This window comes from Aspergillus candidus (assembly GCF_002847045.1).
Source record: "Aspergillus candidus strain CBS 102.13 unplaced genomic scaffold BDW47scaffold_1, whole genome shotgun sequence".
NCBI lineage: Eukaryota > Fungi > Ascomycota > Eurotiomycetes > Eurotiales > Aspergillaceae > Aspergillus > Aspergillus candidus.
In genome coordinates this window covers 600,511-626,247 of record NW_020194006.1, presented here as the reverse complement: position 1 = coordinate 626,247, position 25,737 = coordinate 600,511, and the positions used below count along the sequence as shown (strand labels likewise).

At 48.7% G+C, this 25,737-nt stretch overlaps 8 protein-coding genes across 8 annotated transcripts; 3 read left to right on the top strand and 5 right to left on the bottom strand.

The window, feature by feature from the left end:
• Positions 1 to 1,619: 1,619 nt before the first annotated feature.
• Positions 1,620 to 3,272, bottom strand: gel1 (1,3-beta-glucanosyltransferase gel1). Its single transcript, XM_024820430.1, has one exon. The coding sequence runs from the start codon at positions 3,127 to 3,129 to the stop codon at positions 1,777 to 1,779; it is 1,353 nt and encodes a 450-aa protein (XP_024676612.1). The 5' UTR covers positions 3,130 to 3,272; the 3' UTR covers positions 1,620 to 1,776.
• A 2,328-nt stretch (positions 3,273 to 5,600) lies between these two features.
• Positions 5,601 to 6,925, bottom strand: BDW47DRAFT_121700 (uncharacterized protein; the record flags this gene model as incomplete). Its single annotated transcript, XM_024815685.1, has 2 exons — positions 5,601 to 6,129; positions 6,219 to 6,925. 2 exons carry the CDS (start codon positions 6,923 to 6,925, stop codon positions 5,601 to 5,603), a joined length of 1,236 nt encoding a protein of 411 aa, XP_024676611.1.
• Positions 6,926 to 10,328: 3,403 nt separating this feature from the next.
• Positions 10,329 to 11,458, bottom strand: BDW47DRAFT_130385 (sterol desaturase family protein). The gene has a single exon (XM_024817088.1). The coding sequence runs from the start codon at positions 11,094 to 11,096 to the stop codon at positions 10,347 to 10,349; it is 750 nt and encodes a 249-aa protein (XP_024676610.1). The 5' UTR covers positions 11,097 to 11,458; the 3' UTR covers positions 10,329 to 10,346.
• A 1,696-nt stretch (positions 11,459 to 13,154) lies between these two features.
• On the top strand, positions 13,155 to 13,710 carry BDW47DRAFT_97457 (uncharacterized protein; the record flags this gene model as incomplete). The annotated part of the gene is made up of 4 exons (XM_024820429.1): positions 13,155 to 13,291; positions 13,357 to 13,500; positions 13,568 to 13,615; positions 13,674 to 13,710. Coding segments are annotated over exons 1-3 (196 nt in total), but the record flags the coding sequence as incomplete, so codon positions are not given.
• On the top strand, positions 13,610 to 14,771 carry BDW47DRAFT_121698 (CCCH zinc finger DNA binding protein; the record flags this gene model as incomplete). The annotated part of the gene is made up of 3 exons (XM_024815684.1): positions 13,610 to 13,615; positions 13,674 to 13,971; positions 14,041 to 14,771. 3 exons carry the CDS (start codon positions 13,610 to 13,612, stop codon positions 14,769 to 14,771), a joined length of 1,035 nt encoding a protein of 344 aa, XP_024676608.1.
• A 1,412-nt stretch (positions 14,772 to 16,183) lies between these two features.
• On the top strand, positions 16,184 to 17,929 carry BDW47DRAFT_114727 (uncharacterized protein; the record flags this gene model as incomplete). Its single annotated transcript, XM_024814708.1, has 3 exons — positions 16,184 to 16,319; positions 16,370 to 17,111; positions 17,152 to 17,929. The coding sequence occupies 3 exons, from the start codon at positions 16,184 to 16,186 to the stop codon at positions 17,927 to 17,929; spliced, it is 1,656 nt and encodes a 551-aa protein (XP_024676607.1).
• A 974-nt stretch (positions 17,930 to 18,903) lies between these two features.
• On the bottom strand, positions 18,904 to 22,143 carry BDW47DRAFT_130378 (putative lipase; the record flags this gene model as incomplete). Its single annotated transcript, XM_024817087.1, has 2 exons — positions 18,904 to 18,996; positions 20,965 to 22,143. The coding sequence occupies 2 exons, from the start codon at positions 22,141 to 22,143 to the stop codon at positions 18,904 to 18,906; spliced, it is 1,272 nt and encodes a 423-aa protein (XP_024676606.1).
• Positions 22,144 to 24,501: 2,358 nt separating this feature from the next.
• On the bottom strand, positions 24,502 to 25,314 carry BDW47DRAFT_121694 (uncharacterized protein; the record flags this gene model as incomplete). The annotated part of the gene is made up of 1 exon (XM_024815683.1): positions 24,502 to 25,314. One exon carries the CDS (start codon positions 25,312 to 25,314, stop codon positions 24,502 to 24,504), a length of 813 nt encoding a protein of 270 aa, XP_024676605.1.
• Between the last annotated feature and the right edge of the window lie 423 nt (positions 25,315 to 25,737).

Here is a 25,737-nt window from a genome sequence, read left to right as displayed (position 1 = left end):
TTGTGTCATACCAAGCTTGAGCGACATCGCTAGTGACGGGCGGGACCACCGGGTGGACTGTGCGTTTGCTGCTTATGCTGTCTGGTGGCTTGATAGCTGCGAGGCTTTTCTTTTTCTTCTTTTTTCAGGTATACTCTGGGCTCTTCCTCTTTTTCTCTTTCTTTCTTTCTTTTCCACTTTGTCGTCCCGTCTCTTCTCATTAACCTACCCCTCCCCCACCTGTGTCCATCAATTCCATACCATCAAACAGCAATCCACCAAGTCTTGGGTAGAATACTCTATCCAACCCACCAGCGCGACAGCAAATCGCGAACTAGGTATATCAACCATAGCCAGATTTCAGTCCTGAAAAAATGAACCCCGTCACTCAATAATCTCAACACCACCATCAGGACTCTCTCAAGAAACAAATATATTTGTCCACGAGCTCATCAATAGTAGCATCGGCTAGCTACGTACATACAAAGCAGTCACACAAGGTGGGCACCCCTGTGACCGGACAAATCCAGCCAGCCAGCTATTTACCGTACGAGGTCAACGTTAGACTACAGACGCCATGTGAGCGCAGAGAGAGTTCGCGCATAGTAGTTTATATATATATGGGGCAAAGGACACCACTCGGCTACAAAAGATATCTAGACACTTCTGAGCTCTGTTGATACCCTTTGATAGCTATCTTGACATTGTGACAATATACAGGGGCGTCTGAGAATCTCGAATAAGGAGAAACTGGCCTTGATAAAATTCTGACCTTGTACAATACTGAGTAGTATGGTTGGCAACGCCTCGGGGTGTGATACCCGATAATAAATCCTTAGGATATGTGTGGAAAAATGGGTCAATTAGGGATTTTCCTCTCTAAGCGGGTTACAACCGATAAAAACGGCCAAAATATCGATGATACCGATGCATATTGAAGCTACGAGAATGTTGCGAATAGTTTCAAAAAAAAAAAAAAAAAAAAAAAAAACACATACTCCTTCTCATTCCAAAACGAAAACGCAATATTCTGCAAATTATGAGTATCGGAAGTTTCTGCGATGGAGCGAGTACAGCACAGCAAGGTTGGTTAAATTGGATACGGATTGAGAAAGTTTTGAGAGATAAAAAAAAAAAAGAAAAAATTGAAACGAATGGAGTCAAGTTTAAAAAAAAAAAAAAAAAAAAAAAAAACCTGGGGTCGACATTCATGATTTATGCGAAGTACTAATAATCAATACACTTGGCTCATAGTCATAGTTCAACAGATAGTAAGTCAAATATGTAGCCTACGAAAACCACACACAGATGGTGTTGTGTAGGAGAGAGGAAACCATAGGGTGGGGAATAGGGGAAGAAATCAGAAAAATTTTTTAAGGAAAAATAAGGTTATTACATGTAGTATTCAGGGGTTGATCATGATCATCATGTCCATCACGCACATCATATGTGGACTGTGGAGGATAGACAGGATCAAACGTCCCGAGGTGTTCATGTATGAAGATCACTTCGATCACTTCAGATCTGAACTGACTCAGTTCGATCCGTGTGGGTCTATCATGTTATACCATCCATATACTGTTACATTTGCATTTGCATTTACAGAGGTGTCAAGTAATCGACAATGCTACGATGAAAGCCTTCATGGAAAAGTAATGTATACTAGCGAGCTAGCAACATATCAATTAACTGTACAAATATGCTATTTCACCCCGCCTGCATTTGAGACAAGCCAGCTAGGGAACGACAAACAGATCCACTGACTACCGCAAACAACACCATCGAAAAAAGAAACGCTTAAAGCAGGACAAGACCGGCACCGACAAGGGTCGACACCAGGGTGACCGCTCCGACGAAGAAAGGAGCCACACTGAGGCTGGGCACCTTCAGACCGGCGGCGGCACCGGGGGAGGCGCTGCCGGAGGCACTGGAGCCGGAGCTGGAGCCGGAGCCGGGCTCGGCATCGCCCTCCGAGGTGGTACCCGCGTTTTGGCTGCCGTCGCCCTTGAAGCCGTCGCCCTTGCCGGCGCCGTCCTTGAAGTACTTCTTAGCGGGCTCGGGGATGGCGGGGAGCTTGTCGTCGCCGACGTCCCAGTTGGGGCCGTCCTTGGCGGGGCAGGGGTTGGAGCCACCGGTCTTGTTGAAGCCGCCGTCGCCCTTGGTCTCAGCCTTTTCGAGGGCCTTCTTGAGGGCGTCGAAGTCGGGCAGGTCCTTGACCTTGTCGCCGACCTTGACGAGGCCGTAGTTGCTGTCTTCCTGGGAGTACTCGTAGACCAGACCGCCGGAGTAGACGCCGGTCATCTTCTCGGAGTAGAGGGCCTCGACCTCGCCGAAGTCGCGCTTGTTGGTGTTGCAGCCGTACTCGGACAGGAAGAGGGGCAGGCCGTAGCCGGTGAAGTTCTCGACCTTCTGGTCCCAGCCGGACTTGGTGAAGGACGAGGGATCACACCAGGAGTAGTCGTTGAAGGCGAAGAAGTCGCTGCGCTCGTCGTCGGTACCGCAGTTCATGTACTGGGCCATCTGCAGACGGTTGGTGTTGATATCGGCGGCGGAGTAGCCGACGGGGATGGAGCGGAGCTTGCGCTCGCGGAGGTACTGGCGCAGATCACGGGTGACGGCCTTGACGTAGGGGGCGGCGGACGACGAGGGGCCGTCGTTGATCACCTCGTTACCGGAGAAGAAGGCCAGGGTGTTCTTGTACTTGGCGAACTTCTCGACGGTGGCGAAGATGTACTGCAGGTAGACGTCGTTGTAGGACTCCTTGGGCTTCTTGCGGTTGATGGAGTACTTGGGGGTGTTGACGTCGAGCACCAGGTAGATGCCAGCATCTGCCAGGGCTTCCATGCACTCGTCGTGGTCGGCCGAGTTGTCGACGGAGTAGACACGGATGGTGTTCAGGCCGAGGTCCTTGAACTTCTTGATGTCACGCTTGCAGCCATCGGTATCGGAGATGGGGTCCGCCAGGTCGGACGAGCCACCGGGCTGGTAGTCGACACCACGGATGTAGAAACGCTCATCACCCTTGAAGAAGGCATTACCCTTGACGGTGATGGGGGTCACGTCGTCACGAGCCTGGAGGGGGGTGGAGGGGACGGCCAGGACGGAGGAAACTCCGAGGGCCAACGCCGTCGCAACAGCAGAGGTCTTCATGATCAATGTGGGACCGATAAACTGTTGGAGTGACTGATTTGGAGAGAGAGTAGAGGTATAAAATTAGAAGGTAGTAATAACCCGGGGTACAATAGAATTGATTAAGTAGTCTGAACGAGTGACTGGGAAGATGGCAAAAAAAAGATAAAATAGGGAAGGAAAGGAGAGACAGGGCCGCAAGGACGAGAAGGGGAGGATGGAGAGGGCGTAAAGAGAGGGAGGAAAGAGAAGGGAAAGAAAGAATGAAAGCGTGAATGCAGGACGTGGCGCACTTAAAACGCTGTATTTCCTCCGGTATTCGCCTGCCCTTTTTCCTCCCTTCCCCTTGATTGTCTTGGTATTCTTGGTAAACAAAGGGACTTTTTCCAAGGGGACTGACTCGTCATCTTGCTTGAAAGTTATCACCAGAAAGGATCTCCTTCCTTTCGGGCAACAGATCGACGCCAGGGTTAGGTGGCCAATCTATCGGCAACGTCGCGGCTCGAGGTGGATTCCTGTTAACCCAATGAGAGGGGTGATACGGGGAGGAATGCGGCGATGGTCCTTTTGGAGTTATTTGAGCGAAGGACCGGAGCTGGAGGGGGTGGGGAATGATTGGGCCAGACAGTTGTCTGGGGTGTGGGTATTGTGGTACTGTTCGTTTGCTGTCTATCCGTACTATTCATATCTATCCACCAGTCCCAATATCATCCACCTCACTGGGTAATGATTATTGTGGTCATTCTATTTTCAAGGAGGAACCCCACCAGCTACAGAGTGGAGTAGAGGATGGAGGATCCATGCTCCTTCTTGGTCTCTCTTGATCCTTGGTCCTTCTTGGTACCTGCCGATCCCTGCCTCCCCTCCTCGATTGAGATTGCTGCCTTTTGCCACGGTGTACCAGCATTCCACTCGACTTGATTTGGGTTGCAGACGCGTCGAAACAACATTGTGCATTGTGCATTGTGCATTGTACATCGTACACACACATCACACATATTACCAAGTTTCTCCTGTCCGACATGGGATGTAAATTATATATAGATCGAACCATCCGGTCCAGACGTGGCGAGACATTCTACCAATCAAGACAAGATCTGATGGTGTTTCAACTAAGACAAAGCCAGCACATCCAATCCCATCCATGTCTCTCGGCTCTTGGCGTGCCTGTTCATCTCTCCCCTTAGCCCTTCCCTTGCCCTTGCCGGCCCTTTCTCGAAAATATGAAAATGAATCGGACTCGCTAAAAATAGGATCCGACCGAGTTCTATCCATGGGTTGCGTTGCTGGCCAGCCACCGTGCGACCCATCACATCCGTCATAACTGGACAGTCACATTTCATGAGGTTTCTACGCTACCCATCTGCTGTAAATCCATCAGTCAAGTCTTCGGAATTCGCTTTCTGCGCAGATCTCTTTCAGTCTCCTAAACTGGTAAAGTCTGTGAATTAGGGGTACCCTACTGGCCTTGGAGGTCGACTAGACCCAGCACTATCCTTCATTGAGTAAAGATGACCCACCGGCGGCCTCAAGCGCTTGCCCTAATCCACCCAATAGATCAGTCCTCCGTCCTGAATAACCACGCATAGTGATCCTTCTCGTCCGCCACAAATTTCGCCCAGTCTCCCCAAATATCAACCGGAGAACCCCCATGCCAGTCCGTCCAAATAAGCCTTGTACTAAACCCGCCCGCCCATATTGACTGTTTCGTGGCGTGTGGCCAGAAGCAACCGAATGATTTCTTTCTTCTCGCCTGATGGTGTGGGTCCATCTAGACCGAGACTAACCCCTTGCCCGAGTAGTGTCACTAATTGACTAGTTGCTCGCTGCGTCTTGTGTTGTCAGTCGTACCTTGTAACCCTAGGCACGACAGAATAGAACAGGAGTGCGATCTACACACCACCACATGCTCAAAGGACTTCCCCTCACTGGGTGCTGCTCCCGTCCCACTGTGTATGAACTCCATATGCACTGGGCATTACTCCGCACTCTCCATACACCATACTCCGTACCTCGCTTCCCAATGTCAAGACGGTATTCTCCGCAACAATGACGAGGGCCAAGCCAAGGATCCTCGCCCGCCATCCCACCTACGCCCGAGTTTCATAGACAAAATTCCATCAACGAGTCCAGCAGCCTACAGAATCCATACTGTCTTTTCTAGAATTACCATCGGAGGACTCCAAAATCCGCTGTCCGATCCTGAGGGCGTGTCCATCCATCCATCCATCCATCTCGTGTCTACGTTGACCGCCTTGTCGACTAGTAACTGTAACTATTTCCATTCCATTTTACCCTTCGTAGCGGCCTGCGTTTAGCTATGCTCTGTTGGTATTATATGTCTATATATATACATGGTCATCTAAGTTTATACATCTGTCTGCTCCATGGGTTGAATCTACCAAGTTAAATAACGCCGTGTCTATACGCTGGTCAGCCTTAGGCCAAAGCCTCCAACCAGAGCAATGATAGCCTACATATAAGAACACAGTCTACCCGCCAATCGTGCAATCCCTCCCCCACCCACTGATCTGATCCCAATTCACGACCAGCAAGCGCCCACCACGCTCTCGTCCCTCCCGCTCCAGCCGCCTCAGCAGGTCAATCTCCTGCGGTGTCAGAACCCGCCCATCCGTCCGCCGCTCCCAAGCCGCCTGCGTCACGACGGGCGCCAGATCCTGCGCGATGTGTGCCTCGTCGCGGCCGCCGACGCACAGCCGCTGAGGACCGTCCTGGCGCGCAAAAAGCCACCGCGCCTCGGCGACCTCGTAGCGTCGCTCCAGCAGCCAGATGATCGGCCATGCGAGGATCCACAGCGGCAGGATCACGCAGAGGTAGTAGATGAAAGCGGTGTTGCGCAGCTGGTTGATCCAGTGCGGGGAGTAGACGACGAAGGAGCGGTTTGTTAGTTCTATTGAGATGTGGATGTTGCCTTGGTAGTTGAGCGTGCGCAGATGGGACGTAAGTGCGGAGCGTACCGCGGAGGCGTCGAAGCCGTCAATGCGCCGTTTGAATGTGAACCTAACTCCTTAGCATAGATTCAATCAATCAATAGGCGGGGTCTTCACGCCCAATGTCAGGGAGGGGTAGTGCAGAAGGAGAGAACCTACGATTTGACCCCCGCCGCGTCCCAACAGAACCTCTCACACCAGCCCATCAGACCTGGCCCCCCAGATATGTCAACATCATCATCATCATCATCATCATCATCCCCAGCCACCAACCGAACAGTGTCCTCTTGCCCCCTTCCCTCCTCAACAGAGACGCCCCTCCTCCGCTTCTTATCCCGCTTCTGCGCACAGCCCGTCCGCGACCTAATCCGCCCCCCGCGAAAAGCGAGCGTCCCATCGCCGTCGCGCACAACGCGCAGCTCCTGCCACCAGTCGTCCGGCTCGGTGGCACCAGCGAGGAAATAGGGCGTCAAGTCGACGCTAAAGTCAAAGTCGAGGACTGCGTGATTCTCATTTTCTTTGCGGTCTGGCCGCGAGCGGATCTCGTTGTGCGTCCCGCGCACGGTCAGATGCGGGCGTGGTGGCTGGCGCGCCTGTGTCGCCACCAGGTCGTGCAGGGTGCAGGCGTCTTGGCTTAGGGTTGGGGAGAGGGTTGCCGATATGGCTTTGCGCGTGGATGCTTGGAGACTATGATAGGATATTGCATCTGGGATAGGAGAGTCGGCGATTGGTGATGATAGTGACGGTGGTGGTGACGGTGGTGAGCCTTTAGGATGGGTGGGCGGCGGGATAGGTTCGTGGTTCGGACTGGAAGAGCTGGCGGTTGCTTGGTCGTAGGACGGAGGGGGGTCGGTGGGGTGGCCCATTTTGGAGTATGGTATCTTTCTTTCTTTCTTTTTGGCTAAAATACGGCCCTATGGAGTGTCATGATAGTGTGATGGGGATTGCGTAGTTGGAGACAATGCTGGAACACAAACTATAGAGTCGATGTGGGTCGCGATTCCCCTGTCTAGTCACATGACGTCAGCGATAAGATAAGACAATTAATCAACAAACGAGTGCTTTGCGATTGGCACCATTTACATGGCATCGTGTGTTCACGGCAAATATAGTGTTTGGCCTCGGGATATAATCTCCCAGGAGAGCTAATCAAAGACAGTTCTACCTAATTCTAGTTCGTCATATGAGCCATGCTAAACGAAAAGTCTAGAGAAAATTAAACTCAAGGCTAGACCAACCACTTTCAGATGCAACTCTTTCAGAAGTGTTATTGCACGAAGCATGCAACTGCACCGTACGGAGTACTCGGATATACGAAGCACCACCAAAAAAGTCATGTAAATCTGTAATAGCCAGCGAAGATAGCTATACAATAAGACATGCCTTGTGCCCCAGAAGAAGATTCGTTGGAAGACGCAAGGGGTGAAGCAAGGGCAAGAAAGTGGGGTCAGAATCCCCGTTGACTCGGCCATCAAAGCCTGCTTTAAGCTTCAATTCTGCATAAAGCGGATATGCTACTGGCATTCGTTCTGGCCGTGGCAGCGGGCTTCAGTATCGCCGCTGGTAAGTACCATACCGCAAAAGGCGATGCTCATCCTAGCGAGCTAAGAGCCACGCAAGGCTACCATCGGCTTTGGTCGCATAGAACATACAGCGCATGCGCACCGCTGAAATATCTTTTCGCTATTGTCGGTGCTGGGCAGGCTCAGTGGTCTATCATATGGTGGGCGCGTCACCACCGCGCTCACCACCGATAAACAGATACAGACCGTGATCCATACAATGCCCAACGAGGCTTCTACTATTTATGTGGCAGCCGCGAACCTATTTCATTCTGTACTTCTGCGTCAACGTGGCTCTGCCGGCGTTGGTTGCCCATTGCGGCTGGAATGGCTGGAAGGGAGGACTCGTCTATGGATTCTTCGTACGAAGAACGACGAATACGCACTTGACGTATTTGGTTAATTCTCTCGCGCATAGCCCGTGGGCCGGAGACCAGCCATACTCCAAGGCTCACAGCGCGCGAAACGTATATGTTCTCGGGGTTGCTACTCTGGGGGAAGGGAACCATAATTCTCACCATACCTTCCCCAAGGACTATCGGAATGGAGTGGCGTGGTGGATCTGACAAAGCACCTGATCTGGCTATGGTATCGTCTAGGGATGGCGTGGGATTTGCACCAAGCCAGTCCCAAGGCGATTGAACTAGCTCGCAGGCAGCAGATGTTGCAAGGTTCATTAGACAGGATGGCCGACTTTATTCGATGATCTAATACCAGTGGTGTTATTTATAGTGTACTGGAATATCATTGAAGTTAAAAATTGAAGGATAGGACAAACATAAGGATAAAAGTTAAAAGAAACCCCTGTTACTTCCAGTCGAAATAGGAAGTTTAGGTGTATCATGCCGAAATAGGAAGTTTAGGTGTATCATGCCGAAATAAGCAGTGACTACAACAGTGACTGACCAAGCCCTATCCCAGACCTGAATGAGTTCACAATCTCGTGATAACACCACTGGTTCAGTATTATAAGACATCGGTTATGTCATTACAATATCATGTCATTGTCGGCGCTGGACAAGCGCAGTGATGTACTATGAAGTCAGCGCGTCACCATTGAGATCACTACAAGTACACCGATATGGATCATAATACATGCGATGTTCAACTCAACAGCTTTCTACTATTCCCACACTGGCGGGTTACTGAGGCTTTCGCCCACTACACCACCTTATTTGAGATATCCGTACAAGCGGCCTGACCATGAAAATATGTATAATAATCCAATTTCTTCCAACAGCCACCCCAACTACAAATAGAATTATATAATAAATTATGTACTAAGGTAATAGAGGGCAAAAGAAAATTCAATGAAGCTATTTTCCAAGCTAGTACTTGGTATATCAACCCTCCGCGTCTAAAACTGCTTGCACCTTTGCTCGTGAGTCCTCGAGGGGCTACTCCGAGGAAAATCGGGATACATTTACCGGAGCCCTGCTTAGGCACCGAGAACAGGGGAGAAGGTGATGTGCAGGGCGTATGAGCTTGACGGAAAGGCATAGGACCTAATTCTGAGAAAGCTACAACATATGTGATCTAAATGGCGCTCCAGAACATGATTTCAATCAACGCAACAAACGCTTCATCAAGACCTGGGCACGGTTGAGGACTTCCATCTCCAATCCCTCCCCCATTATTCAATCTAATTCAATGTAGATCTCGCAACTGGTTTTCTTTTTTCCATTCTTTCAGATCAAATGTACCCTCTCGTAGCTCCTCAAGCCGTCCATCCCACACGAAAGTAACCCCTTCAACAGTATCCCAGTCTCATCATCATAATCCAAAAGCTGTATCAGACATGTTCTTAGACGATTCATGTCAGTTTCATACTCCGCAAGTCGATCAAGCTGAGTACGTGATAAGATCTCACACGCCATACCATCAACCGAACGAGGCTGCTCTCCATCAAGAAGAGCAGGGTATGGCCCCCAAAGCCTAGTCTCATAGCCTTTAATTTTAGCACGACGCATAACCGGGCCTGGTCTTGACAATTTCAAGACCCGAGAAAGCGTATGTGGATCCATCAATGTTCCGTACACAAAGCAATACCCTCTTTGGAAGGGTGCTCGAGGCCAGCGTTCCTCAGGAGAATAGTCAGGCGCTGGTTGACGCTGTCTCGACGTCTCTCCCGTGTCATTTTCTTTGAGGGATTTGGGAAACTTTGGACATGGGGGTATGTCACACATTGTGTGGGTATGTAGATACTGTCTTTCACAAGCTAGGGGTCAAGATGGCAATAATGCTGCGAATTCTGTTATGTCTGTGATGCAGCACTATGGCGGAGAGGGAGCAAAAGGTGGATTGTGAGAAGTGTTGAAATAATTACTACTTATGACACTGTGCTTCATAAGTAACCTTATACTTAGTGTGACATACAGTACTCCCTACTTGCTGCCTGAGGCATTTACATACTGCATGCTTTATTAGCGACATGCCTCTTCTACCTAGGGTAGATGAAGTTTTTTCCACTACGGGCTGTAGCAGAATCTAAGAGAATACAAGGACATGAGACACTTGTAGTAACCTAATCTCTCATCATGATTCTTGCTCCAACATTGGGATTGTGCAAGATAAAGAGCACAGGAATTTTGCTTCCTTTCTTATAACTCGTGTAACGTGGGACTCAACTGGCATAGTCCTAGTCCCAGCACAATATATACATGGTATCACCAACAAACATACACCCCCACTGTCAACGTCATCCCCTAAAGCACAAGAATATAAATCACTCCTGTCTAATTTTCCCATCCCGCGACTTCAACTTATCAGTCCCATGCGCCCAGTCCAAAAGCCCCAACACTCCATAGTTCAAATTGAACTTCTCATGATGCGAATCATGCATTTTAGCGCGTCCACCGAAGAAATCAAACCCGCTATGCACAGTCGCCGTCTCGACCAGCTCCAGCGCCACAAACGCCCAGAACGTCAGAATATGCGAGTGCAGGATCTGCCCCGGCAGCGAGACGGGCAGCACATTTGCGACAATGTGCTCGATTGGGTGGGCGAATTGTGCGGCGAGCGCGATGGGCGCCACGAAGCGGTGGTGTTGCTTGTGGATGGGCGCGTAGAACCTAGGCGTGTGTAGGAGGCGATGGCTGTAGTAGAACATGACCTCGCGCATAAGCAGGCAGAGGACGATGTCTCTTGCCATTTCGGGGAGCGTGGGGAGCGATGTTGGGATGCGGAAAGAGGATTCCCCGCGCTTGACGAGGTGGAGGAGCGCGAGGTGGAAGCCGGTGGAGATGGCCTGGTTGCCGGCAACGACTTTGACGCAGTGGATGATGTCTGCGGTCGTTGGTTGCTTGGGGGGTGGTTGGAGCTTGTGGCGCGCGGCGAAGCTGGGGAGTAGAATATCGACGGCGAGGTAGAGGAACGCTGTGAGCCAGAAAAACATCGCTTGGATGAAGAGCGTGCCGCCGAATTCGATGGTTGCGGGTGAGTAGGTCTCCACCACTTGTGCCCATGCTTTTTCCATTGTTGCGGTGTTGATGTTGGGGGGTGGTGTGGATCTGGGTACCAAAATTGAGAGGATTGGATGGGTTGGGGAGATCGTGCGCTTGTTATATGCGATCTTGGTTGTGCGGAGTCAGGATTCATATGTGTGGGGATAATCAACCTCGGTAATTGTGTCGATCAGCTAATGCCCCGCGCTAGATGCTGTACCTAGATACGATCTTGGCCATGAATCTCATTGCAGGATCCTAGCGTCAAAGACATGCAATGATCTTTGGGGGGGAGGGGTTGTTTAAAGATCGGTATCTTGCATGGAAGAGTTGGTATTACACGCTCGGCCTCAGTTCCGTCCACGGGTTCACCCTGAACTTGGCGCTATGATCATACTGTAATTTCGTCAGTATTTCTCCAGACAGCGAGTGGCCGAGACAAAACCAGTAAATATCAAAACTTCTGACTTTCCTCACATGTGATAATGGAATAGAGTTGGATTTATGTCCAGAGGAACTCTCAAATTCACCGAAAATATGACTAAAAGGCATTTACACCCTCATTCTCATTGGTCAAACAGTGCTCAACTGTAATAAGTCCAGGTCTGTAGTAGCTTGACTAGGTGATTAAACAATTAATCTCACAAGATTTTATCGACAGGAGTCAAACATGTACTCTTCTAGCGATATCACTTGATCTAGGTTGGCAGTCTACTGAATTGATAGCCTTTCTCGTTTCTCTATATGATTTCTAACATGGAAGATTAATCCGATCAGGCGAGCTAGGTAGAATGGAGAGTCGGGTAAAAGGCCAAAGTGATATAATCGCTGTGCCTTTTGAACTGCCCTAATAAAAATGTAATATTGCAAAATAGCTAGATAGTCAAAGCTGTAGATACTTAACCTGTCAGTATTCTTTCCAGATACTACCACTATTTGGTAGGTCATCAGATGATTATAGGGTTATGGGAACCTCCAGTAAGCGAGGCCTTAACGATGATCCTAGCCGTCTTAGAAAAAGGGTTGTACTCTTTAAAGCCCCCGAAGCCGCGGTTTCTTCCTAGTATATAAGAAGTTTGAATTAAGGGGAAATTGACGGGACAATGATTTCCGCCTCATATGAGATACTAAAGGTAAACAATTTCTCTCCTTTTCCTTCGTTCTATCACTTTACAGATTCCGGGAATGTCTCCAACCCACAGCGAGTCTGCAACGCCAGATTTCTAGGCTTACACTACAACGATATCTTCTATAAAATTGCACTAATAAGACAAACAAAGATTATTTTGGGTATATCAGTCAGACCAAGCCCTTTACCAAACATTGGTCTTGTAGCGGTCTTGAGAGAATATAACGTACTGAGGAGCACGGTGTGGCTCTCTTACATATGGCTGAGCTGTAGCTTTTCATAGACTTTTCCTAACACCCTAACCGTGAGGGTAGACTTAGTTCATATTTAAATAAAATTGAAATGGACTCATGGAATCTCAGAGAGCACAGCACTTTCAAGCTATGCAAATGTCCTATATAATACAAAGCATGCTCACACCAACGCAAGCGATGTCGTATTTTCTACGTGTAGGTGCTGATATATTAGTCCGCGTCAAAGCTAAGAAAAGCAAGCGCCAACTCATCCAAGCCAATACTACTACTACCTATTGCACTGTGTTGCATGCCGTTCAGGAAGTATGCACCGAGTGATACAGTACTCTGTTGTTCTCTCTGCAGACTTCGTGGCCGTATCCGTGAGCGCCCCGTGAGTTGCTGCCTAAAAGATATCATCTTCACATTCACAAAACCTCAGATTCAACACGACGGCTGAGCCACCTAGCAGTACATACTGGCTCAGTATCTTTACCAATCAGCCTTCTTTGGGAAGTTGGCGATCTGCAAAGGGGTGTACTAGAAATATCTATTGGATATGAAGAGCCCGCGCGGACTGTGCCGCAGTGAGCGAGCCGCCCACTGGGGGGAGGTATGTACGTGCCGCTAGCCTGACGTGGCACGCTGCATCGCTATTTAGAGTGACTGTCACCCTCCATATTGATAAATTGATGGCTTCTCTCGATGTCCATGCCTCTCAACTTTTTGTTGTGTGTTCATTCTACGTGACTGAACTCTCATTGGGTTATTTTTAGTTGCCACTATGTTAGAAGACATTAATGATGTGAAGCAGAAGTATGAGGAGATATGCTCGGTGGAGAAGAGTAAGGATGATATTATTCAGGTATGTGGCTCTTGAATGGGAGACTCGGGCTGACAATCTTAATATTAATTAAATGAGTCGGCTAGTGTCTCTTCTCTCGTGTTGAATCTCTCCATGACGAGCTACAAAAGGAAAAAGATGGTGTTGACAATGACAAGAGGCATATTGCCTTACTCAATAATGAAAACAGAAGGATTGAAACTGAGCTTAACTATATGCGTCGAGAGCAGGTACGTGTTCTCTCCTCGGCCTTTTCTAGTGCATTAGATTGGAGGAAACGTTGACATTGATATATAGGCTAGATTGAGTTATGTTTCTGTGCTGGTCGATGGGGATGGAATGAATGTAGGTTGGCCCACAGACCAAATTACTTTATCACTTGCTAATTATACTTTTATCTCAGTTTCGTGAACAATACGTTCAGGGTGGGCAGACAGGAGGCCATGAAGCTGCCCGGAGATTGATCCAGGCTGTTGAAGCACACCTTCAAGACGTTGACGCCGAAGCCCCCTCCAACATCCGATACAGAGTTTATGTGTATGCGAATATGGAAGGCCTGACCAACGCCTATCGTGACGCTGGTATAATTCCTGCGAATGATAGCCTCACCCCATTTATCCATGGATTCAATAAAGCAGATGAGCTGTGTAACTTCGTGGACGCTGGGAATGGAAAGGAATGCTCTGATGTTAAACTACGAGGTGCGTGCTTCAAATCAGCCACAGTGGACCCGAAAGACCAAAGCTCATAGAAACCTCCAATATTTACAGCCCATTTCGAGCAAAACATAATCGACGTCCACTGTCGGCGGATTGTGTTCTGTGCCTCCGCAGACAACGGCTACGCGCGCATCCTTGGCCCCCACCGCGGGTCGAAACACATTTCGCTGGTCAGGGGACCACCATTTGCACACGAGATAAAGGATTTAGCCGCCGACTTTGAAACAACCTCGTTCGATGAGATCTTCTTATCAAGCAAGCTAAAACCCACTAGGAGGGTGTCGTTTGGCTCTCAGGTCCAACACACTGTCATCACGCCGCCACAGACACCCACCCCCAACTATGCGTCGGCGGCAAAATTGGCGCCTACGCCATCACCCTCGACCAGTAGCACAAAACCCCAAGCACCAAGGCCTCGTCGAGTCAGTCCGCCAATATGCGTGAATGTAAGAGGCCACCGGATCGATAGACCAGCCCAGTATTCCTCGAAGGCGAATGTCGATTCCCTGAAGCGAAAGAAAATGTGTAATAAGTATCACCTCCTAGGATCATGCCCCTTCGGTGATAAGTGCGCGCACAAACACGGCCCAGCTCTGAAAGCACAAGAACAAACTGATCTGGCATATCTGGCCCGGCTGTCCCCCTGCTACGAAGATCTGTATTGTAGGGATGTGGACTGTATCTCTGGACACCGTTGTCCGCGAGACCTCTGCTCCAACCCCAGCTGCAAGTTTTCTGAAGCCATGCATCTTGTTGACACGACTATTGTGGCGGAGATTTAATGGTTTTGAATGAAGAATCACTCCTATGTGTTTCCATGTTGATTTGACTTTCATGTTTTTCTTCTACTTTTTTCGCTCTGAGTTGTTTCCTTTACTTGCTTTTATTTATATGCTTTCAGCATTTTGGCTTGACACTATCCCCCACAAGTTTGTACCGAAGCAAGGGAATTATACATACGCTTTCTTTGCAGTAGAACTTATTACAGTAGTAGCACCTCTATGGTGAGCTACTTCTATAGCAACAACTCCAAACGCTGTGTTATCTATACCTCATCCCATGCAAAGGACTCGTCACTGGGCGATTGGTGATGGAACGATGGCCAATCTAACGACCACCGTCATCTGACCCATCCTGTCGACTGTACCCATTATAGCACACTCCTCATTTGAGCTGATCTTGAACAAATCACTACCGCACTTCGGTGGATGACAAGCCGCCGAGATAACCCGACTATTTCCGGACAAAACTGGTAATCCTGAACGAAATCGCCCCAGCCCTGTGCCTATGCATCACAAGAATGTTTGTACTAATGCTAGCATAACAAAGATAATGGCGTTGTGGGAGTACCTTGCCGTGGATGAAAGTTGGCGATTCTTACTATATCGAGATATATATGTCGTGACTACTCCGTGCTTACCTAGTATATAATCTTATGAATTTGGTCTATGTCATAGAATATATAGATTTTGTCTATAAGCAAAACAATACAAGCCTATTGTATGAAGCTTCTACGCATGATAAGTTATATTGAGCTTATATAATCCAGTATGAGTAGGTAATATGGTGATACATACCGACTGAAGCAAACTAATTCAGGGTCTCCAAATCGTGGCAGACCCCGCCAGACTTTGACCCTAGCTAGTTCCCGGCCCGTTACGGCCCGGCCCCGATCGGATTCTGGGTCCCCGTCCTCGCCTGATCCGGGGTGGATTTGGGCGGTTTGGGGCCGGGGATCCAGAGGGAGCCCTGCCACTATACGTTAAAATCGATTTAATGTATAGAAGCAATAACAAACTATGATATAAAACAAATACATATATCCAATACTCAACAGTATATAGTAGCAGCTTCGTATGTGTTAGATGGTCGTTTAGTTAAGAAGGGAGCGTGTGAGGGCAGGTCAGGCCCACGTTGACCCTGTAGATATAAGCGATGGAAACGGTTCAAGTGAGAATGATGTAGCGAAAAGCTTACCAGAAGGTTACAAGAAAAAACCGTGGGGAAATGAACAGCAAGTGCTGCAGGTCAGCTGACCGTTTATCTGATTGCCAGCCACTGCTCTTCCACGCACGGTCACACCTGACGTGTCTTGCGTCAAGCGTCTGCCACTGCCGACCGATCCTCCTGGTATACTCTATTTCTCTTACAAAGAGATCCGTCAAGGTAACTCAAACCGTCCAGCAAAATCACAATGGGAACTCGAGGCCTTGAGATAGTGCGCTTTCGCAGGCGTTACTACATTCGCTTTAACCGGTTTGACAGCTACTACGAGGGTCTCGGCGCCAATATTGTCGCGAGAATCCCCGCCAGCCCCGAGGAATATCATAGTATGCCGTGAGAAACGGCCCGTGTCTTACGTTATACTAACAATCTACAGAATGGCTCGAGTCGATGCGAGCCGAGTATGCGGCCAGGGAAAAGGCCCTTGAAAGTCATGTCTATGAGATTCGCGATGGCCTTGAACCCGACTATTCACAATTTCGCGAGTTTGAGATGCTACCTTCCGAGATCCCTCGACTGGGTGCTTTTGCTGAGTACATATACATCATAAACCTCGACCAGGAAGTCCTTACCATGAACCACAGCATACACTGGAAGTTGGGGGATATCCCGCGCGAGGAGAAACTGTGGCTTTTCGCCATTGCAGACAGCATCTATCCGTACAAGCCCACCATCTCCCTCGACCTCTGCCCTGAAATGCACATGGCCTCGCCGGCTTTGGCAATTCCTGAGCAGAACAGGGCGATTGAATACCACTATCGCCTTGTAACCCCGAGGACAGGCCTTGATGAGGCACGGAAAACTTTTCTCGCACACCTTTCGGCGCATATGCTTACTCAATACAAAGACGCGATCATCAATTATGGGATGGAGTGGAGCCCAGACTCATTTCCGTTTCGCGAGTTGGCATTTGCTCTTGTCTCAATTGCGTCTGGTCAAGCCAGGTTTCATTCTTTTCCTGCTCGGCTGTGTAACCCTCGAAATTGCCATTTATGGGGCTGTGAATTGGACCATTTATACGTGTCCCCCGGATGGCTTGACGAGAAATGGGTCGGCGATAGCGCTCCGTTGTTGGAATTTGGCTCCCCGTCCCATCGACCGGGCGAGCCTCCAGGGGCGTCGCCCACGGATATACTGGCTTGAGGATGTACTTGTCAGCCTTGTACTGGTTGTTGATGGCGAGGCCATCACGAAGGCCGTTACTTGGGGAATTGAGCAGGAACGTGCTAACTTCCAGATCGTCGTTCTATCGCTCTTTAAAGCGGCCTTTGCGGAGGTCTCCTATGATGATGACAAAAAGCCTATCGTTAAAGTCAGTGGCGCGGTCGATCTCTCGCCTCTGCGTGCAGATTATTGTGTGAGCACACATCCACGCATGCGTCCAGAGCTGAAGCCAGGGATGAAGATCCAGCATCAATGCGGTGAGCGCATCATGCAATCGAACAGCAGAGGGTCCAGACAAAGACTCCAGAGCCAGTTCCCCGGGCTCGCAGCACTCGTCAACTTCTTCGAAGTCGCCGCGAACCGCCGTGCAGCATCAAAACCAGGAGGCATTCTTCCACCGGAACTATATGACCGGATTCTGGATTTTGTCGACTATGATACATGGAAGACTTGCTTACTAGTATCAACAGTCTTTCGTTCCTGGTGTCTGCGCAAGTACAGGCTTGATGATCGGATGAGGATTGTGGGAGGGCCTTTTGTGAGGCTACGAAAATATCACGAAGAGCGTCTAGCGTCCTTCGACTTCGAAAACATCCAAACGGGCACGATCTCTTCAATGACGTGGGTTCCACACGATGAATCGATGGAGGAGTATAACTGGATGCCAGTCATTGGTAGTGACCGAAGAGCACTCATGTTGGATGTATCCATCCAGTTTGAGCCGGCGGGGGATGTGCCAGTGGAGGCCGACAGCGATGACGAGCGTGTATGAAGTCTTCTGTCATATGACGCTGGGTTAGACTGGAAGAATTCTAAGTCAGTCGGCTCGCTATATTAGATAATTCAATGCGCCATTCATACGGATATAACGGTGTTCACGCATGCCTAACACTCTGGGAATATAAATTACTACCACTACGACTGAAAAGTATCTAGGTACCATTGTGGTTCCCACCCTAGAAGGACATGAGTCGACGTGTCAGCACAAGGCACCATAACAACAGGTTTGTGAAACCCGAACTATTTCAATACTTCAAGGAACAGAACCCGGACCTGAAGACGTAGTCGCCCGCTGGATAATCCAGGTATGAAAACGAAATGAGACGGTTTTACGACAATTAATATTTGTAAGATAAGATCATTTGATTCTAGGCATTTCAAAGACCTCGTTGGTCGCCATCGTACAAATGTCAAGAATAAAGCGCCTATCCATGTCGCTCGGGAGTCGGAATCGAAATCCCCGATTCTGAGTGGTCAATTTGGGAGCAACATCTCGTATCAAAAGAAGCTAGCTACTGGACCACCTACCGAGGGAAGACAAATGAGTCAACTTATATAGCATTGCCACTCCTTAGATTTGTATCATCCTGAAATAATTTCCTCATCTTATCTAACAAGTATCCATATCACAGAAACCTAAACCATCCATCATCTACGTCCACAACCATGTCCACCAAAACCCAACAGAACGACCAAGCCATCTACTTCCGCAGTCTCCATGACCCTAACAACCCGCTTGTCCTAACCAACATCCACGACGCAGCAACAGCCTCCCTCATCGCCAATCACCCCTCCACCAAAGCCATCGCAACAGGAAGCTACGCAGTCGCCGCATCTCAAGGCATCCCCGATGATGACCTATCTCTTGCACAGAATCTAGCGACTATCCGCTCCATCGCCTCAGTACTCAAGTGCAATGAGTTACCCTTCCACGAAGACCCAACAGATACATCTCTCAGAATTCCTCTAACAGTCGATATCCAAGACGGCTATGATGATGTCGCTCTCGCCATCAAAGAGATAATCAAGCTTGGGGTCGTAGGCTGCAACCTCGAAGACCTTGACACTAAGACAGGCCAGCTTCGCTCTCTTCCTGACGCAGTGCACCGGATCAGAGTGGCGCTGCGGGCGGCGGAAGAATCAGGTGTCCCTGCTTTTGTAGTTAATGCGAGGACGGATGTCCTTGGGTCTCTAGAAAACGGGACTGTTCAGGAGGCTATTGAGAGGGGCAAGGCGTACTTAAATGCTGGGGCTTGCACGGTGTTTGTTTGGGGTGGTGCGGGGGGTAGGGGTGTATCCAGAGGCGAAGTTGAGAGATTGGTAGAGGCGTTCGAGGGAAGATTAAATGTGAAGGTGAATTTGAGAGAGGGGTTTTTGACAGTGGGTGAATTGAGAAAGATGGGCATGGCGAGGATGAGTCTTGGGCCGGAGTTGTATCGGCATGCGATGAAGGTATTCGAGGAAAGGGCTGATGCGGTTTTGAGAGATTGTTTGTAGCTCTAAGGGTAGAAGAGCTTCAGGAGAAATTTAGTAGTTTCTGCCTTGATTTTCGGTTGATATGCACGACTGGAAGTCAACAAAGTGTAGTATGGTTTATTTGACGCCAGCAATCTATATGCGGATAGATGAAGGTAGTATTATTTGTCATATTTGATAGTAGCCCCAGAATTAGAATAACCTGTATATCATGGAAATCACTCTCAACTGAGCAAACACAGAGCTCGAATATATTTGAAAGGAATCTTATATAGGGCTACTAGTTATGAATACGACCCAGTCCAGTGAAGTTCATGTATTAGATAGAAACTCTTGATAGCATACCACTAATAACTTTGGTCCCTACCACCCAGCTGCGCTGAGATATCACAATATGAGACTATCACTTTGCTTGACGAGTCGCTATTGGATGGATGTGATATCTACTGTCAGACACTTCCAATTGATGCTTTCTTGGGATAGATATACAGCGAAGTCGCATAGCTAAACTATACAAATGTCATTTCCCTAGAGCAATGAAGACTTTCAATAAATCTTGAACCACCCCACTGAATTCTTCAACAACACTTCGCTTAGAACAATCGAAAAGACTTAGGTATATAAAATATCAGAAAAAAAAAGAAAAAACATACAGCAGCCAGGATTCGCATGTGGTCACCCACTATACTACTGACTAGAGTGTCATCACCAAACCGAAAGATCCGCACTGAATCCGCAGCGGCGCGGGTTTAGTAAGAGAAAGAAGAGTCTAACAAGTTCAGATTCTCATGATAAAATCTATAAACTTGTTCTGGAATCCACTTACTACTAAACTAGAATTAGCTTGATTTCACCCTTTTATATAGAGTAGAGTGTCATTCTGTGCGGATTGGTGTGGATTCTCCCTGGGTTTAATATGCAGGAGTCAAGTTAGCTAGAAGAGCTAGAGAAGAAGAAAAAGATCACAAGAGATAATTCAGTATAATATGATTGCTAAAGAGCTTACTAGGAGTTGTTTTTCTTTTAGTGAGGTTGGGTGAAAATCAGTCAGAAGAATGATAATATTAATGATCTTCAAGCCATGGAAGAGATTGCAAGAGGGTGAAAGACAGATAGTGAAGGAGTTTTGTCTTAGGCTCTCTTATTTGACAGATATCTAACTTATTACAGTCACTCCAAAATTGTTTTATAAGATATAAATTTGTTATTGCTAGAAAGGATATGTGTAAGGTCAGGGCGTGACTTGGGGAGTTGCATTCTTTCCCAAGATGGAAATATGTCACAGTTTTTATTAACATTGGGAGTTCATAATAACGACAGGACAACAATCACAAGCTTTCGAATGAATTACCGCTCTCTGCAGTCTGTGGATCTAGCTAGCTGATAGTATATCTAGTTCCCCAGTCCAATCGCCTTCTCATCCCCGTCCACCACCGAGCTCACCCTCGCTAGCCTAAAAGTCAATCGCGGACGATCACCCTAAACATCCCCCGTCTCAACTACAGCATCCAGCAGGCCGCAGTCATTGCGGATCTCCTCGCGATTGAAAACCTTTCTGACCCACTTCATAGCATAAGGAGAACCAGCTTCCGAGGCAGGGACGTGTGTGTGAAACGGCCATAACACAAAGGTTACTGATGTTCCCTCCCGGCAAAACTTCTCCTTCAGCGCAACAGTATCTTCATGTGGACTGGTGAGAACATCCAATCCGCCCCGGAAGATGTAGAGAGGGTATTTTGGAGCTGTTGCTGTCGAGATATGCCTTCCCATGATACCAATTTCGGTAATCTCTGGCTCAAACTTGGTCAAGAAATAGTCTCCGTGTTCGAACCAACTGTTAACGTCATCGTTGGGTTGGATTGGCGCGGGGGGAACCTCGGGCTCGCTACAGCGCTGGCGGGGGCCATTGAATTGTTCCAGGCGCTCAGGCTTAAGATCTTCCTCCATCCATTGGTTCATGTGGGGGAACGCGTTCATCATGCCCAGCATAGCCCAGACATTCAATGGTGAAAATAATCCGATCATATTTTGGTACGTTGTCAGGATGTTTGTCGGGAGCCCGCCCAGCGCAGCGCCAATAATATTGACATCTTCGGCGTAGTCACGATGCAATTCAACAGCCCATTCGGAGGCGTAACCACCACCAGAATAGCCAAATACGGCGATTTCTGCATCTGCCTCGATACTTGTAATCCATCCGGATGCTGTCGCGGCGCGGAGCGAGTCGAGAGTCTGATATCCGCTCTGAGGCCCCACGGTGAACGCGGCATTGGATCCTTCGTAGTCAGGAATATTCAGAACCGGCGGGTGATCGTCTTCCAAAATCTCGGATATCAAACCCATTAGGTCGCGTGTAAACGGCAGCGCACCCGCATTGGCGCCTGGTTGTATTCCATAAGAAGGAGAGCAGTTGACATCTGGCGCATCATAGGCAAGCTGGTGAGATAGAATGCGACTTGTATTGGCGCCTTGTGGAATAATAATAGTAGTGACCGATGTAGTCTTTTGTAAGTTGAGATCGGAGGTAACATATAGTAGCTGGAAGGCATCATAATCAATAATATCACTGCTTGTGGTGGAGAGATCGATGTTCACTTGGCGATAATCGAGAATTGTGCCAAGCTTGTTATCGGCCCAATCCGAAGCGTCAGGTGTATAAAACGCATCCCTAGACGGAAGTTCCGGGATATTGAATACCTGGGATTCTGCGCGTGACAGAGTCCCAAGCATCAGGGTCATCGGCAAAAGGCTTAAGGTCCACATGTTGCTAGAATTTAGATTTCTCCAGCGCAAATATTTTCTTGGACGTAACCTGGGCTTGCCTCTATTTAAGTTATGAGAGGACAGGGTCTTTCGCGGAGCCACTGGATATCTATTCTCCAGCCACATTCCCCAACCCCAGGAATGTTAGGTCAGGGCATACCCGCTTTATGAGCTTTTCTACTGGTTTCTATGGAGATGTACTGTACAGACTATGGGAAATTCTTGTCCCTGATACATTCTGAAGGCTCGAGTGAGATGTATTCAGGATAATGGCATGTCTCAATATGGAATGAGGGGCATGATAACCCAAGTGGCATGCACAACAGAGTTATGGGCTGTTGCCGTACGCGAGCTTTCATGGCCTCCCTTCGCTACAACGTATCCCTTGGACATCTTTGCCGACCTACTTCAAGGAACTCATGAGGAACAAGGCTTCTTGGTGTTGATCAACCTAATTTGTCCCAAACCAAGCCAGAGTATTGTTTTCCCTAACTAGCTATCCCTGCTCTTTATAGCCAGACTCTGATGAATCCAACAAATTCAAGTGGGATCGGAGAAAATAAGGACTATATGAATATCACTGCTGTACTTTACAAATGACAATGTAGATTAGCATTAATATCGCGGGTTGACATTCTTTGCGCTCACATGACTCTTACACAATCCGACACGGCGGTACAACATACCAGAGAATTCTCGAACTATACTCCGGCCTTCCACAGCAATTTTGGTATCCCACCACTATTTGTTAGGTGTGCGGTATTTAACAGTAGTATATATCGCGTACCTAGGCATACTGAGCAAGGGGGGATGTTACTGGATCTGGTTCCACTGATCTGCTTTACTTGCTTCCGGAAGATGGTGCAATGTTCTTCTATAACCATTCTGGAACGGATGGAGTGCAGGTCATTTGCTTGCGTCATTGCCACCTCTTCACCATTTCTCGGCTGTTGATCTATTCGATATTAGTGGTCGAGGAACACCGTCTCTATGTTGGTCCTCTAATATGACCGGAAGCACTAAAGGGGCTTTGACTACTGTTCGATTCGTTCACTTGACAGGCAAGCAGAGACCCGCTTTACTGAGCAAATGTTCAAACGGGACCGGAGGCGAAACAAGCTTTATCTACCGTACATCCTCTGCCCTTCTACCGTGATGATGAACGTAATAGCAGACCGTGGACTACCCGACTACCATTCCCCGTTCATTGTGTTTCCAGGACAGTAACGGAAGACAAATCGCGCAAACTGTCCACACTACACGGTATGCCTACCACAACGGTTATCATGACACCACCGAGCGCCAATTCCGAGGGTTCCAGATGGTGGAAACATGGGATGCCGATGATTTTGCGACGGGTACCCAAGCCCAATTTCAGCAGCCACCAGTGCTTACTCGGTCGCGGTTTTTTCTTGGCCCCCAGACAGTTGATTGGACAGATGTCTTGCCAGGCACTTGGAAGACAAAGAATCCCAAGTACGAAGTTTCACTCAAAACGAAGATATATTCAGCTGTCCAGGCATCTACCGTGAAGCACGCATATCGTGCCCTCGCTGGGCTGCCACGTCGGGACGAGGTGTTCTATCCAATACTTTCAACGGCCCCATGCATGTCAAATATTAAAGCAAAAAAACAAAAATAAAAAGAGAAAAACATACAACAGCCGGGATTCGCATGTGGTCACCCAGCATACTACTAACCGGCCGGCGTGTGGCTTAAGTACGGCTGAGCGGACGGGAAGCCCTGTTCTCCACACCCTATGGTCGTATGTACTTGTTTTCATAGTTAGGAGGATTATATAGAGATGAAGAGAAGTAGAGGTATAGTCTAGAAGATGCGTCTGTCGATGTCCAAACCAAACTGGCTGAACCAAAGATGCTCAGGCAAGGGACATGACTAATGCGTGTAGCTGGAGAAACACCCATAAAAACAGGCTTAACCAGTGTCAGTAGTTTTCAACGGTGGATTTGATCGCCTAATCATTGGATTCTTCAATGGCTAACTGTGGAGACCAAGAATCAGGGTTCTAGCCAGATATCTTATAACTGTAGATGGCTTAGTCTATCTCCATTGTCTGCCATATTATCATGAGGTTGATACTGTGAGCGTATGTACATGTGTTTGATAGGGGGTACAATGTCATGGTCTCTCTATGGCGTCCGGTGTGCAATAATATGAAAAGTTTCTTTGAGCTCCGATTAACAAAAACCGAGAAGAATATTGTACTCAATTTTTTTGCCGTATACAGTAGTACTCTTGATATGGGTATATAGCAGCCCTGACTCGTGCACGAGTTGGAAGATATTGTAGCAGCATACACAAAGCTCATTTCCAGCCAGTCGTATCAGCCGCTGCTATCTTGCCCCCCTCGATTACAGTCCCGTTGATAGGAAACACCATGCCCCCGGAAGTCGCGATATAGATAGTCTTAGTGTCCCCCGGCAAAGTCCCGAAAGCAGGTGCAACGGACCCTGCCAGCGTCATCTGGTCGGGCTCACCGGCCACATACGTGACCGTCCCATCGGGTGAGATAGCCGCAAGCCGATCATCCGCATTTGTCGCGGCCCAGATGGTGTCATCGTCCTCATCGGCACTGAAGCAAAAGGTATCGAGGTAAATTCCACGCATCGCGGCGACAAGCTCGCTTTTGGCCCCGGGCGCGGCATAACCCTCTGGCGTGATCGCCATGCGATAAATAGACGCAAGGTAGCTGTTTGACCAGTAGAGGTAGCCTTTGCGGATCTGGACCCCGTTGATGCCGAACTGCGTCGCCCCCCACACGGGGCCTACCATGTCACTGTCTTGCAGACCGAGCTCGTACTCCCGGGTGACGGTATCGACCCTCCAGACTACGCCGGCCGTGGAATCGCTCACGAGAACCGTGCCGAGGGCGTCTGGGAGGGGCCTGATTCCGGCCAGAAGGCCGCCGTCGGGGATGCGCACCAGCTCTTGGATGGCAGGTTTGCCGCCCTTGCCGTCAAGGGTTGGGCGGAGATCGAGCTCCCACACGCCAAAGGTGCCGTTGATGCCGACCCCGAGGCTGCTCTGGTTGCCTCCTAGGAATGCTAGGACGTTCGGGCGGGTTTCGACGATGGAGGTGGTCGCGTTGATCTCGTCAAAGGTGTGGATCAGCGTCATGACGGGGTGGTCTGTGTTGGGAGCGGAAATGGAGTAGATCGAGGCATTGGGCCAGACGGTGGTCACGTAAATGTCACCATTGGGTCGGACAAAGATGCTGTTGAGATATGTCGGAAGGGAGAATTGGTACACTGTCCGGAGTGGGAGTGGAAGCGATACAGCTCGTACAGTCGTTGCAAGTAGTGTAATGGCGATTGTCGCTAGGCTGGAGAGCCCAGCGTGTCTAATTGTCTTCATAGCAAGAAAACAGGTCTTGTAACTGACATACAGCCAACAAAGTGAAACTACGCAAATTGAAGAGAAATTGACGCCTGGATAACTTATCTCCAGAAACCCTAGCTTCACGGTTTCTCCGAATATGGACGGCCGTATTCTCCGAATGTCCCATTCGGGATGCGCCGAATTATACAATTCTCCGAATGT